Below are 16,404 nucleotides of genomic sequence, written 5' to 3' on the forward strand. Positions count from 1 at the left end.
CTGAAAAAGTCAGTGTTTATACCAGCAAAGGTCCTAAAAGAGGTCACAAAAGTGCATGTATACACACACACCATAATTACTACTTAGTTGAAAAAAATGTCCTCTGGTTTAAGTTGTTGTGGACACCTGCTTTTTGTTCCTTTAAGGAGGACAAGTCCCCATAAAGTGACACACACACATTTATGTCCAAAAACAGGCGTAGCCTTATATCTGGGTGACACACACACGCACACCCATAAACACAGAGAGGTTATTTTAGAATGTTTGAAAACATGTGCTTTGTTTTATTACCTCCGCCAAGGAGGTTATGTTTTTGCCCTTGTGCGTCTGTTGAGTGGCAAAACTCGGAAAGTAAACAATGGATTTTGACGAACATTTCCTGGGGATGTAGGTAACGACCCAAGGACAAAATAATGATATTTTGTTGGTGGCGTCAACCTTTGTGTGAATTTGTACAGTCTGAGTATGTGTTCTATTTCTTATTGCTGGCTCAGTCTATTTCACAGCTGCTGTACACATTTTGTGATCTTTGTATTAAGACCTAGATCACAAGCGCTGACAAGGGGCTCGTGCATCAAAAGAACATGTTGGTTTTTTTTTTTAGAAGGAGCCTGCTATTTACATTTTTCATCCAGTTTTTAAGCTGCTGCTAGTTAAATATGATTTAGTCATTTATTATGAAGCTGTTTTTCAAATAATTTACGTTTTTCGTTTCCACAGATGGAATCAGCTCTTCTGGGAAATTCATAAAGGCAGCTCAACAGGACATCATATCTCCTACTGTGGCAGGTAGGACCTTTAATCCCCAGAAGAAATGAGCTAAATACCAACTTAATAAGTAGTTGTGTTGTGGTCGGTAACCCTTCACTCAAGTTTGTCAGACGTGTTGGTTATGAACGCTGAAACATTCATGTGGAAAAATGTTGCAAGTCGACAGTGAACCCCTGTCCAGACCACATTTTGTCGTCCCCTATACAAAATGTTTTACGGCATAATACACTGACAGTACATGATGGCAGTTTTTCCAGTATGATTTAAGCCGCATGGCTGTCAGAGCTGCTGCCAAGTACAGAACAGGTGTTGGCCTAGTTGGAAAGAAGAACTAGGTCCATTGTTTTATATTCTCTCTTCTTTTTTTTTTTTTTGGTGTGTGTGAGTGGGTTTTTGCTTCATAGTCTGAGACAAGTGTGCACAAATTAACTTTCACATAATGCACCACTTCAAGTATATCCATATTTGATTATTATTATTTTTTAAAGTTGTTGCGCTAATACGATTCACAACCTTTTCAAATTCCGCTCACATGACTGTTTCATCAAAATCCAAACTACCAAATGATGTCCTCTCTGTAAGATGTTTCATACCATATTATTTCTGAATGTAGTTAATGAAAAAGGCAAACCTACCACTAATATCAATATATTTCTACCACCTTCATGCCACTCGGCAGACCCTTTTTAGTAATTTCTCTGCACAGTTATTATATTTCAGATTGACACAGGCCAGGCATCTGTCTAAATAAACGGGGAAAGAGCCATAAACTCACTTTTAATTGTTACACTTTCATAGAGTTTAAGGAATTAGCAGTTAAGTCTTATTAAAAAAATGTTTTTTACACGTAAATCCAGAGATAGCCGGTTCCACCATAACACTTAAACAAATGGATTAATGTAATCCTGTCCATTATTAGCCTGGTTTCCTCTTCTTCCATGCTGTTATGAAATCCGTCCATTGGTCGTCATAAATCAGCTGACACTGTGGCAGACCTTATACTTTATGCACCAGTGCAACAACGTGCTGGTTTGGTTTTTGGAAGGACAGGGCAAAGTGATTTTTCAAAACCAAAACACAGTGTAATTTCAAATGTCACTGCTTTTAGTGGACAGAAGTAAATGCCTAAAATGAACAAGTCATACAAGGGCATTGCGTTTTATATCATACTTCACTTCAAATGGCCTTTAACTTTAGTATGATGCAAGTACGTCTTTTCTTTTTAATTTCCCAACTACTATGGTGCAGGATGTGAACTTGAGTTCACCCTCGCCTACCTATCTCAGAATTACACTGCTCAGTATTTGGTGAACTTTAGAAGCATTGCCACTGCCCAGCTTGGTTAGACTCTCATTTTCTCTTCAACCTGAGGTCAAGATGTATTTGATACACTGCTCCACCCAAGAGAAACAAGCCACCGAGCTGTTGCTTTGTGTCCTGCCTTTGAGTTTAGATTAGCATTCTCCACTGTGAATCATGCCTGTGTGATCACGCTGTGTTGGATTACAATGCATGATTCTTTGAATGGAAGCCGACTCTCACTGTGCCAGCCTGCACAGGCTGTGTGTTAACCCACAGTGTGCCTTGTGTGTGTGTGTGTGTGTGTGTGCGTGTAAAAACCCAGTGAGGTCATGGCTGTGGCCACAGGGTCTGGTTACATGTGTGTTGTCCATGCAGGGCAACAAACACTGCTTCTCTCTCTTTTGTCCTTTCTAATCTCTCTCTGTTCCTCTCTTGTTTTTACCCACATATAAAACTCACATTAAAGCATTTTCACTGTGGAGCAGAGTGACCTGATGCCAGGTTTTGAAGCTCCAGACGGGTTGGCCACAGTCAGGGCTGATGTGTACAGTGTATCATGTGAAACCAGAACCACCATTTTAAAAGCCTCCAGAGCTCTTAATCTTTAAACTCTGCTGGGTTGCTTCAATGGCTGTCCAGACAAATTGATGCTGGTTGTATGTTGTTCTAGCAATTCTTAAAATAGGGAACACTTAGGGTTAGGGCTGAACGATTAAGGAACATTGCAGTTGTGATGTGATATGCCATGTATTTTTAATACAAATCAAAGTTCAGTTCATTACTTGCTGTGTTGCAGATTTAAAATGCTATTAATTGAGTTGTATTAAAATGCAATTTCACTTAAAAGTGTTATTTTTGTAGCTACAGGTGTGTGTGTGTGTGTATATACACACACACACACAGAATTGCAAAATTCTGAGTATTTATACTTATCCAACCTAAAGTTTAATATGTATTTGTTTACAGTTTCATAATTATATGCTAAAACAAACGGATACTTGGTGTCTCCAAAGTGATACAATATCGCCACGTAAAGTATCTTGATATTTCACTGTATTGATTTTTTTTTCCCCACCACCCCTACTTAATACAGCAATATATTCCCGAGTCACTATTCATAACTTTCCTTCTGCTGCATCTTCTAAATCTGTATTAATACATTCACACACACAACCATTTAATGGAAGTACGCTGGGTTTTACATTTTTTCCCCCTAATAACGAGTAAAAATTTCTTAGCCAATAGGTTTAAATAAATACTTTTTTGAACTACCGAATAGGCCTTGTTGTTAGTGTTCTGTCTGTCAGTCAGAGCAGCAGAATAACAAAAAACTAAGCTACTGAACCAGTTTCCATGACACTTTGTGGTGGGGTGGAGCATGACACCAGCAAGGATCCGTAACATTTTGGAGAAGATCTAGATAAACATGCAGATCAGAGACAAATGTATTTTCTCTTTATTTAGTTTGGCACAGGTTTGCACTCTATGAATACCCTTTTTAAATGGAATAAGCAAATTTTACACTGAAACAAGTCGGGCCACCTTCTCATTTCCATGGTGTGTGTCATAAAATTTAATTTGTAAACCCTACCCTGCTTCTTGAGCATAGAAAAATATGTTTGTTTGCCAGTTGATGCCTTTCATTCTGTTCTCTTTGGTTCAATGAAACCGAGTCTGGATAAATGACGGAGACACATAACGGCCACGATAGTAATGCTCGTCTTGGTTCATAAAACGAGTTCTTGCATTTGCCTTGAGTTGAATCTGTTAATAATAAATGGTTGTCGTTGATCATTGACAAGGAATTATAGAAGTCTTTTCTTAGTTGCAGAGGAACAAACTTTCTCTCTGATGACACTCATGTCATTGTGATAGATATTACTGTGATATTACTTTTTTTTTTCGTTCGTAATTTCCTCATATGCCAAAAATATTTAATGTATATTTAATTAATTATTTAATGAGTAACAATCTTCCTCATTTCTTCATACAGTTGTTTAACCTGGAGTGACCTAACCTCACTTTAACATTTAATCAATAGGTTTAGTTTTCATTGAGTGCTGAGGTAATATATCACCAAATAACACACAGTGGAGTGCTCATACTTGTGCAGCCACGACAGCGTTTATTCAACACTAAATTGTGCTCCAACCTGAAGGTCAAGAATGTGAAGTGTTTTTGTTCCACAACAGCACAGAGTAATAAAATCCTAGCAGCTGCCCAAAAAACATTGATTCAATTATTTGTTCTGATCGGCAACCGTGTTATTATCCTCTGCTGATATATAAGGGCCATTTAGAACTATGGGGACCCTTAAACCAAAACTGTAGTGCTCACACACGCTGTGCAGTCTTTGTGCTAGTAATGGTAGTAATAGTAGACGGCATTGGGGTGTGGGGGGTGATGGTGGTAGCTATTTTTTGACCTGCTGAACAAATGGCTCGATTGTCCTGCTTCTAGGTGCGTGAAATCACTTGATATGTCGGGGCTAATGTTATATAATACTCTCCAAGGGGCCCCAATGCCCCCGTGTGCGTGTGTGTGTTTCTTTGTTCTTCACAACAGCCTGCACACTTAGTTTATAGTATTTCGGTGTGAAGGAGCCAGCGTGAGTAAGTGTATGTGGTGTGGTCCGAGGTAACATTGTCCTTAATGTTTTATTAGTGTGTCAAATCAGTTTGACTTGTATTAACCTTTTGAGCTAAAGGTCTCTTTGCTGTGGTCAGCTGGGTAACTGCTCCGTGATTGCTCTCCGGTCACAGTTTGTATTCCCATCTGGACCCCTTTCTCCACAGCCCCGTCTCCCTCTTTTTTTTATTGTACTCATGCACAAAGACGCATTTACTCCCTTTTTAGACATTAACTGGTGTTGATGGAATTATTTTTCTGAGGATTTATTCGTGTGCTGTAACCATTTGCTGCAAAACTGGAAACGTTGGATCGAAAATAAATAAATAAACCATCTTCTACTTTCGGCTCTTCCCTTTTATGTGTCCCCAAAGCAGATCATCTGCCTTCACCTGGCCCTATAAGTAAGATTAGTCTTTATTATCGTTTATATTCTTCTGTTATATAGCTAGATTATGTAGATAGTTTGTCAAATTGTTCTGGATTTTATGTACAATAAACACCTGGAAAGTTTGAATCCTAAATTTCTGTAATGATTGTTTCAGGCACGACACAACTTTTCAAAGTCGTAGGATCGGCTGTGCAGTTCACACTGCGACTTCTGTGACTTCCTGTCTTGTGATCAGGAGACTTGCAGTCGTTGTGAGTTCACATCACATGACACTACACGATCTCTTTCTCAGAAAAGCCCATGTCTTCCATGAACACTTGTGGTAATTAAAACCTAGGCAAAAGGTTACACATGCAACTACAGGCTTAATTTTTTTCTCTGGTGAACCGGCGATCCTTTCCTTTTTGTGTTTTTGCTGTTATCCTGTCCTGGTCGCAGACTCTCTCTAGCAGCGGGTTTGAAATTTGACCTGTGTCTGCGATGCCACAAGGACGTGTTTTGGCGGTGAGCCCCGTCTATTTGATTGTGCACCAATCAGGAGGCTTTTGTTTGCGAGTTGAAAAACCTGTTAGTGAAAAGCTCATAATCGTGCAGTGTGTGTTTTGAGATGACGGTCTTATGTGTCACGTCTCATAAAAGGCAATTTTCTGCATAATATATCCGTCTACCCGTCTTAAGGTGTCCGAACAAGACTCCTCTTTGTATTTCGATATTGTCTGACCCGGAGAGCATCAGAGAGTAATGGTTGGCTCACGTTCACTTCAGATCACCGTCACAGAACTCAGATCAGGTGGCCAGTTGTGATAGCTGATGTAAAAGGACCTTCTTTCATTTGGTTTGGTTCCAGACTTTGCATCTGGTCTGCCCTGATGTTTACAAGTCCAGGCTAATTTCAACAATTTTGTGTAGTTTAGGATGAGAGAGAGACACACACAACATGTTTATTTAGTGTGAAGCTGCTATTGTGTCTGTGTTTGTCATGTCTGGGTGTGTATGTGTGCACATGGACAAGCTTCTCTGAGGTGACTTGTTCAGTAACAAATGCCATTGAAGGCATAAAGAGTCAGCAGTAAGTTCCACATCAGCGATGGAATTCTGCTGTGTGATTTTTCGCTTTGTTCATCACAGGTACATTTTCCTGACTGGTACACATCTTACCAGTCAGGATGCATTTGGAAAGTGTGTTAAAGTGTAAATAAAGTATTTACTGTGTCTGAGTGGGTTTTCTGTGAGTGCATGTGTGCTCATCAATGACCAGACTGCAGAGCATGTGCAGGAATGTTAATGTCTTCTTCCTTTGTTGTCCGTGCAGACAGCCGAGTGTGACTATGCATATTCATGAGGCATCTTTCCTGGAACATGTTAACTTTTAACCAAGGAAGGAGTGTAAATTCAACAAAAAAAGTATAATGGCAATAAAAGGGAGAAGCAAAAGGAGAACAGAGTCATCACAGTGTATAATTATAGATGGAGAAATGAGGGTGGAACTTTTTTTTTATTTACCAGAATAAGAGCATGGAGTAAGAGATGGAGTCCTGTCGGTGTATTCCAACTTAAGCTCCAGTTGATTAATGTTTTGCAATTGTTAAAGGAACTGAGGTTGTTTGTTTTTTTAGTGTTGATTGCTCCTCTGGCAGTAAACCAGCACTGTTAAATTCATGTTACAGCATATCCACATGAAGAGGCCACATTTTTCAGCACTGCCTCTAAAAATTGTTTGGAAACAAATATTAAATATACCTCAGCAGATGGTGTAGCTGTCTTCATCCTGAACTATAGAGCCCCATGTGTCACGTGACTCGGTTTGTTTGCACCGCTGCGGTGGCAGTATAGACAAACATCCTCCATGCTCACGTTGAGCGTGTTTCATGGTTTCATTGATCCCACTCTGCTGTCTCTCAAGATCTTTGGGGACCCGCTCAAATATTCTCCCCTTGAATGTTTTGGCATGCCGATGCACAACAGCCATCCACCATCTTCACTTTTTTATGAAAACAGCTGGCTAAGAGACAAATTGTCTGGTTTATACAGTATATATGCTGCCTGATGTTATGCATCTGTGGATTTCAACAACATGGCATCCTGCTAAAATGGCATTGTCTTTTTTGTGACTGTTTTGTGGGATGGAGTAGTGTGAGTTCCCAGAGCTCTATTGTTTGACAGTATCTGGTGTATTTAGCGACATCACAAACCCTGCTGCTGTATTTCAGTCCACTGACTGTCAGACGGAATCTGTGATCTGGTCATGGAGGATGTACTGAACAAAGTCACTAGTCACGCGCTGGTGTGTGTGTGTCGTGTGTAAAACAATGTCACCGCAGTTTCATGCAGCCGTGCAGGGATGACTCCGGGACCATAGTGGAAAAGGTCCATAATACATTGTTTGTATATATGTCTTTCAAATAATTTAGCTGATGAAAAGGCATTGATGCTGATGATTTTACCACTTACCTATAACCAGCCATCTCAAAAACATAGTGGATTGTAACGGATTTTACCTTTTTTTTTTTCTTTTTTGTTTTTTCTTTTTTCTTTTTTTACAATATGCCATCCAGTGATTCTGGCCAGAATCAGACCAATACTGATAATTGTATCAGCTCGTCCCTCCAGATAAGTCGGTGTTTAATCTTGCAGAGTTTGCTGCAGACCCAAGTGACGCTTCAGCAGGATAAGCAGATATCTACATTTGTTCTTATCAGCAGGAAAGCCTTTGTTACAGATTTTAAGTTTTTTTTTTGCAGCTACCAATCTCAGCCTTGTCAGAGTGTCAGTCACCACCACCACCACCATAATGACCTACTGTTTTCACCACTGATAACCAGCAAGATCATGCAGGTCTTTCGTAAACATTCAACAGTTTGGCTTTTGAAAGCTATGCGTAAAAAGACATTAACCACTGTGAATGATTTAACTAAGAGTTATGTGCTCTTGTGTTGAGATGCCTTGTGTTTCAGTGGCAGAAGTTTGACTATATTGTGTGAGTTTGGTGTGTAATAATGATGATGATGATACAGATGGACTGATACTTGTGTGGCTGAGTGTGATGTGGGACTGTGTTAAAAAAAAGATAAAGGGGGAGATCCCTTTGAGTGAGCTGCAGCGTTGAGTGGCTTTATCTGTGTTGGGATATGTGGAGAATGCCTTTGATCTTAAGGAGTGTGTGTGTGTGTGTGTGTGTGTGTGTGGACAGAAGGAAAGCATGCATGGACTGATGCACTCACCTTGACACCTTTTACTTTTAGTTGCTTTGAAGTCAACATTGCATTGCCTCTCTGGTTTGAATCCTGTTACTGCCTTGAGACTTTCTGTGTGGAGTTTGCTTTTTCACTCTGTGTCTGTGCTGCTTTTCCTCATGTACTCCATCTTCCTCACTCAGTTCAAAGACATGTAGATTGGGTTTGGGTTAAACTGAGACTCTAAATTGACTGTATTATTTGTTGTGTAATATGCTGGTGACCTGTCCAGAGTGTATTTGATTGGTCTTGTGAGCCTTAACCCCATAACACCTTAGCCTAAAAATGTCCGTCTAGACTTCTTTGCTTATCTTAAAGGAGACATAATATGCAAAAACAACCTTTTTAAACATTTGAATACTTATATTTGGGATTCTGGAGGCCCTATGAGTAGGCAACGTTTTTGTGGTCCCCCTCAGTCTAAGTACAGGGGATCAAACACGCAATGTTGACTTCCGCACTCATTGCTACATCACAATGAGACATTCCTGGAATTGTTGTCTTGTGGATCTCAGCTTATTCCCTAAAAAACGCAAGAGTGCAGGCGAGGGTAATAATATCCGGAAGAGCAGAAGTCCTTGAAGTGTTCTATTCTTGGCTGCACAGTGCAGCACAGAGTTCTACACAAACTTCCAGCCTCAGAGGATTTACCTGTCCAGTCGATACATTTTATATATGAAATGCAATGTGCCGGCTAGACTAGAAAAAGGATCGCTTTTCCAAATGCTAACTGCTGTTAGCTGCCGGAGCCTCAGTGACGCTGATGTAGTTTCCTTTGTCTCATTTGCATTTTGGGTGCCTTGCAAGAGACAGGCACCCAAAACAGAGCGTTCTGAACAGGGCTGTTTTGGCAGGGTGATTGAACTGCTGTGGTGCTTCATCCTTAAGGTATTTTGACCAAAGCATGTCACAGACATGTTCATTAGGACACCAGGGAACTAGGTTAACTTGTAGAAATAGGGTATAATATGAGTTCTTTAATGTATGCACAAGGCTGACCGAGTGCACAGAAAAACAACAGCATTTCAGGTTTGGATATTTCTGCTCTTAGTTGCTGATTGACCAGTGCTGAGGTAGAAAACACAACTTTGCCAAGGGGCATATCTGCAGTGCCAGGTGCTCTAGAGCCCTTCACATTCCTGATAGATGAAATATTCTGTGAAACAATAATACAATGCTGGTCATTACCTCACATGCAGGAGAAATATGTGTAGACTGTCGCTGGGTGTGAAGGGCCTTGTGTGTTAAACACTGGAATGAAAAGCTGTAAATGCTTTCCAGTCTCAGGAAGTGTCTTTTTAACTGATCATGACCTCTCACCTTCTGAGGGAAGAGGGATAAAAAATATATTTATCCACAGGGAGCAATAAAATATCAGATGTTTGCCTAGATCAGGAGCTGATTCATAGCATGACTGCCCTGTGAAAAGAATTTGTTTGTTGAACATGTTTGTGTCAAGCCTGTGAAAGCTGTCGCTTACATTGACAAATATAAAGAAGCACTTTGTCCTCACATTTCACGTGATTAAGATGATTCAGTGTCACTTATGATCCAAAGGGACGACTTTTCAGTCAACAGGTGTTGCTGCATGTGGTACCCACATTTACTCCACTCTGCTATTTTATTACAAAACAAACCAGAGGATACATGTACTACTGAACTTCACAGTATGGATAGCCTAGACCGTATCTATTACAGAACCAGTGTATTGTAAACATCAGAAAACAACACTAATAAGTAGGGTAAATGGGTAGAAATGGCATTGAATTGATATTGGATTCTCGTTGTTTGAACAAGGAAAGTAATTCAACAATAAATCTGATGAAACGACTATCTAACTTGCTTTAAAAACGTTGGGAATGTTGAAAACATAACCGTCCCCTAATGCTAACATGTGTGACATTGAGCTGTGTTGTCTACGCTCCAGTGTCACGGTGTAATTCGTGTGCCAATTAATCCCACAGACAACATCGGTAAAGCAGCAGAAGAAGGAAAATTACTGACTGGTGTCACTTAGAGCATTGCAAAAGGATTTAAAGACCTTTACTACAGTGGAGTCCATTGCTGAAAACAGAAGTCCCTGGCCTCTGTTGGTGAGGTAATAAGCACATACTTCCTCACAGCTCTCCCTCATTGCTTTGCATTTAGACATCCTCAGCACCAAACTATAGACATGTAGCAATACCTAGAAGTATCGTATAGTGTCGGTATATGCATCAAAATAACTATTATAAAAGTCTAATTATACCCATCTTTACTTCAAAGAGGAGGTGAGAGAGAGAGTTTGACTCTTGTGTCTCTTCACTTTGTGCTGCAGAAAGATGGCTCATTGTCATTTGTCAAACAAGACAGCACACCTGGTGTCTACTCTCTGACAGACAAAGGCATTGTGTGTGTGTGTGTGTGTGTGTGTGTGTGTGTGTGTGTTGGCTCAAATGGTGTAAAGTTTCCAGCTTCAGGCACATTGCAACACCAAGTTAAGCACAAGATGACAGGGGACACATGGAATGCTTATAGAAGTGTGTTGTTTATGGACGCACTGTTGGCATGCAGACCTGGTGAATCTTAAAGCACCTGTTTAGTCAAAAGCAGAGGAGCATGTAAGCGCTTCCACGAATTCCTCTTTTTATGAAAATGCAGGACATGTAAAAACCCTGTTTGCAAAGAAGGAAAAGCAGCCAAATGTTGACCCTGTAACTTTTATGGTCCACAACACTTCTGCAGGTGTTCTGCATTACGTTTGACTTTTGAGTATTTTTTTATGTTTATTGATGTAGTTGTTGTTCCCATTTTTTCTTTTTCTAGCAGCTTTTTCGCTCACTGTAGTCACAGGTAAACCAGAGTGCTTTGAATTTGCTAGACATACTGTATACCGCATGACAAACTCTTTTTAGCAGTGTTGGCAGCAAACTGGGTTGGTTGAGCATATTAAATGTGTGTTCATATGGTGTTCATAGCATGAATACCAAGGTTGATTTTTGTAGTTTTTATATCAGCAGCTAGTGGATGAATTAAGTAAAAATGTATACTATACTTTTCTTTTTTTATCACCATAATTATTTTCAGGTTACACCTGTCCAGCCTCATCCTTTGTAGTTTTTTTCCACATTCACAGATCATATTATGCATAGAAGATGGGGGGGAAATAGTAAATATTAGACCTCAACATCGACATTTTGATAGTGTTTTGTGTGTATGGTAAGTGTATTTTTAGCAGTGTGCTATTTTTGGATTTGCAAATTAGGTTTTTGTGGTTTTGCAGCTGTTGTTTCTGTTGTTGTGTGTGCGTAAATGTATGCATATGTGTGTATACACATATGTATATATACTTACATATATCATGGAATATGATATGTGTGTGTGTGTTTCATAGCTGTGGCAATTATATGGTTAGCACATAAAGTATTATTCAGTTGAACACATTTAAGCAAATATTAAATAGGTTTTGCAGGTTTGCAGAATGCAAAACGCAAAAAAAAAAAAAAGCTGTCCGTGCTGAAGAAAGACTTCCATGACTGAAGAACATCTGTGTTGAGACGTGTAAATGAATATCTGTAAGCATGTTTTTTGTTTTTTGGACATGATGTGAGCTAAGAAAATCCACCCTCCTTCAAAGAAAGCTCTCTCGTGAAGACCTCGAGCCAAAGAATTACAAGTCGTGGATGATTTAGGTGCTGCTGGTGTCCTCGCTTAACCCTCTGTAGATATGAGCATCGCGAAGCACACTCACTCAAGAGGGTCGTTCTCACCACGCTGTCTTTCAAACGCACACACGTGTACGTTAATACACACACACAAACACATGACAGAGGGCCGTTCTTAAAGTTGTCGACAGCCACATTACAATTTACACTTGAACTCACTCAAGTGAGCATGGGCAGAACAACACCATAAATATAGAAATAGTTTAGCGACAGTTGTAGGCAGGCGGGTTTACACACGCACACGCACACACAAACCACAGTCTGGCCAGCTGCTTTTGGTAGAAGAGAGGTTTTGAATGGGAGTGACAGCTGTGGATTCCTCAGGATGAAGGAGGGAAAGAGAGAAAGAGATAGAAATGAGCAAAAGAGGGCGATAAGTTGAAGAGGGAATGTGTGTGTTTGTGTGTGTGTGTGTGTGTGTGTGTGTGTGTGTGTGTGTGTGTGTGTGTGTGTGTGTGTGTGTGTGTGTGTGTGTGTGTGTGTGAGAGAGAGAAGAGCAATCAAAAGAGGTGTGGCATGTCAGGATTATTTATGTGATTTCTTTTTCTATTTTCCCCCCTCAACTAGATTAAGATACTTAAGCTTTATTCTTTTCATATCAATAGTGACAGCTACAAACAAACACTATTAAACTGAAGGGAAATCAGTTATCAGAAGAGTGTGTGTCGCTTACATTGACATTGACAAGCATACACCCCTCACACAGACACACACAGGTTTCAGCTGGTTTTAGGTTATTGAGGTCCAAAGAGAGAAAGAGATCTTGCACGTTCAGGAACATGTGATCCTAACTGTAGCAGACTATTCATAGAGATCCTGTGTTACACAAGGCCAATTTAGCAACTCTGTAGATTTCTTATAGTAGTTACACCAGCTTATTCCTCCACCTTTCATTCAACGAGGTCGTCACCTCATTGCAGCAAATAATGCTATAGTTTGCATTGCAATAAACTTTTGTTTGTTCCAGCAGCAAACAATAAATGTATATGTTGTCAACAAAGTTGCCCTGAACTATTAATATCAAGTAGGATGTGATGGTCGGGAATAATGACTTATATTCCCACACGAACAAATGCATCATTGTTTCTAACCCAGTGTGGAAGAACTGCAGTCTTTCCACGGTTGAACAAAGAAAGTTTGCAACAGACACTCGGATGTAATCAGAACAGAAGATCTGAGACCGGTGTCACATTGTTTGACTGACAGGTAATGTATGCAGAAATATTACAGCACTAAACTACTGCAACAGCAAGCAAAAGCAGCAAATGTCTAATAATTAGCTCATGTAGGTTCTCATTAGCAACTATATAATAGTTTATAGTTTGTGTGTCTGTGTTGACACTAATTCAATGGCTCAATAAAGTTGTCTGAATCTGGTTCTGCTTTGGAAGTGTGTTGGTAGATTGTCTGCATCCCTGATGCATGGTTTGGACAACTTTGAAGTCTGGGAAAACACGTATCCTTTTATTTAATGGGAAGATCAAAAGCACTCACTAATTTCTCTTTATCTGTTCTTTATGAAGCTATAGCCAGAACATGGTTATCATAACGACTACATTGCATTTGTATAGCATATAGCAATATGACTTTTTACCACATAAACCATCACAGTATTAACTAGTCTGTTTTCCAAACGAAGAATGAGAACTTAAAGAAGTTAATGACTTTCCACATGTTTTAATTACATTTTACAATTTGCATAGAACATAGAATCATAGCTGCCAACTCTCACGCGGCCGTGAGACTCACGCATTTGACTGACTTTTCACGCTCTCACGCCACACTTCTGATTACTCACGCTGAAGTACACATCACGATTAAAAACGGTTCTGAATAGCATAAGCATATGGTGCGGATATCATCTATCCTCTGAAAGGTTTGAAACAGCTCGCACCCGCGATACCTAGACAGTTCGTTTACGATACTGAGCGGAAAGAGAGGTGTCCGAGCGTCAATGGTTCTAGGCACACAGAACACGTAGGTTAATGACACAAAAGACATATGTTTACAATGGTAGTCTAGTGGTTAAGCTCTTGTCGGGCAGGTCGTAGGATTGAATCTAGCTCCCAGTATATCTGTTATTTACCATATTATTATTATTATTGTATAAAGCATTATGAGTATTAAGCATTAATAATCCATAAATCATATTGTATAAAGCATTAATTAAACTTGGGATGCATGAAATATTACTAAATAAATATATTGGGTGTGTGGTGTTAATCAGCCATACATTAGCCCAGCATGCCACAATGTCTCACTCAAAGTTTTTCTCAAAAGTTGCCAGCCCTGTAGAACGAATCAAAATTAGAACAGTTATCATAAAAGCTATAGTTCAAACAATACAGTGATGAAACAAATAATAAGGAAAAAGCTATAAACAAGTAGGACATTCTCTTATGGCTTAATAAATTGCAGTGATTTGCTTATTGTGCTGTTTCAATTTGTGATTTAGATTTGAAAAACAGTGAATTGTGTAGACCTAGCACTTAGCTTAGACTGGAGACTGAGCAGGGGGGAATATCAAGCCTGGTTCTACTACTTCTACACTCTGTCCTTTTTAATGTGGCTGCTTAATGTGATGGACTGATGGAGAAACATGAGTCTTTCCTTGAAAATTGACTTTTTTGTACTGTTTAATAAGCCCTAGAGATTTTACTAACAACAACAAAGCTTAAACTCCTCCAAGAGTGTCAAGATTATTCATTTTATAAGTTTTGTTCAAGCCCATTAAGTGCCACAAACATCTGAAATAAATGAAACCAAGTCATTTTCCATGTCACTGTGATGGTGTTATTGTGAGCATGTGTGTGTTCTGTACAGCGTGTTGCCTTCAGGGCCACTGTTAGTTATTAATCTGAGCTGTTAATGGATGTCAAAGCCCTCATCTGTTCTGTGAATCCTCTCACATTGAGAGAAACTGCAACATCGATTGTGTGTATAAGAAGGAGTGAAGGTGCAAGAAGCCGTCGTAACGTTCAATTGGGGAAGTCTTATGCCGTAGGGCTCAAGGGCACTGCGGCAGCAGTGCCACAGCAACAGCAGGGGGGAGGAGAGGGGAGGAAATGAGAGTCTAAACTGAGCCCTTACACAGGAAACCACCCCGGTTCTCTCATTGTTGTGTTTTTATAGACTCAACTTCCTGTCCCCGTTGCCATGGTTACAATCCCGGCTGTTTATGGGATGGATTGCAAAGATCCCACTGTGGTAAGAGCTGACAGTCATAAAGTGTGACTGTAACAGGGATTGACATGTTGTTGAGCAACAGGCTCCTTAAAAAGCGCATAGGCTTGTGAAGTTGTAAAATGTTTCTTGTGGCGTTAATAATCTTCTCACTGCATTTGTTTCCTTTAATAACCCATGTTGTAGCTTGCACAATTGTTTTTTTTTCAGGTCACTTGTGAATGCATTGTATCTTTTACTTGATAGGAAGTTGAAAACTTTTAAAAGAATTCTTCTCTGTATGGAGTCTGCAGATGCCCTGAAAAATGCCCCTTTGCTTTCAGGTACTGTTGTGTGAATGAAATGATGAAATCAACAGTTTGGCATCAGACGCTGTCAACAAATAGGCAGAGATAGCGAAGAGGGAGGGAGGAGTAGAAAGAGAAGGAGTTAAAGAAAAGAGGATGTGGCCCACAGTAAAAGATGACTGGAGGGGAGTGGAACTCTCTGTCTAATTATAGATTGTGCTGTTAGCTGCCTGATGCAGAAGTGCTACTGGGGTTTTTCACATAGGCGGAATAATACAAGACAAACACGGGTATGTGTCTTTGATTTAATGTTTTTGTGTGTGTGTGAGAGAGAGAGCTATTTGTTTACAGTATAGCTTGTTAATGTGTTGTATCAAATTCCTCAGATCTTACTGTGCACTGGGAGCCTGCAGTTTTCAGCATGACAAACTTTAATGTTCAAGCTCTAAGAGTCCACTGTGCACAGAGAGAGAGAGATTGGGAGAGTGGGGGGAGCAGAGAAGGAGAATACACAAACCCAGATTTTCTCTTTCATTTAATTGCCTTTGTCTCACTTATTTAATCATATTACTTGTTGTGTTGCTATTGCAACTGCACACACAACACAATGCAACTGTGTGTGTGTGTGTGTGTGTGTGTGTGTGTGTGTGTGTGTGTGTGTGTGTGTGTGTGTGTGTGTGTGTGTGTGTGTGTGTGTGTGTGTGTGTGTGTGTGTGTGTGTGTGTGTGTGTGTGTGTGTGTGTGTGTGTGTGTGTGTGTGTGTGAGAGAGGTTTCTGACCTCACAGACAGCGGTCCTGGATGTTTATGGAAACTCAGTGAGGACTAAGGAAACTGGACCCACACTGCATTATACATCAACCTTCCTCTGTTACCAACACACACACAGACGGACACTCAAAGTCCA

The 16,404-nt window shown here is 40.0% G+C and overlaps 1 protein-coding gene across 1 annotated transcript in view; it reads left to right on the forward strand.

The window, feature by feature from the left end:
* The window catches only part of hdac7a (histone deacetylase 7a), a 60,846-nt gene that overhangs the window by 15,268 nt on the left and 29,174 nt on the right, over window positions 1–16,404 (forward strand). Inside the window, exon 2 of the mRNA XM_083895358.1 lies at window positions 721–789. Coding sequence (XP_083751484.1) covers window positions 721–789 — 69 coding nt within the window. The remainder of the gene's footprint in view (window positions 1–720; window positions 790–16,404) is intronic.

The sequence above is a fragment of the Microchirus variegatus genome (genome assembly GCF_963457635.1).
Source record: "Microchirus variegatus genome assembly, chromosome: 9".
Lineage (NCBI taxonomy): Eukaryota > Metazoa > Chordata > Actinopteri > Pleuronectiformes > Soleidae > Microchirus > Microchirus variegatus.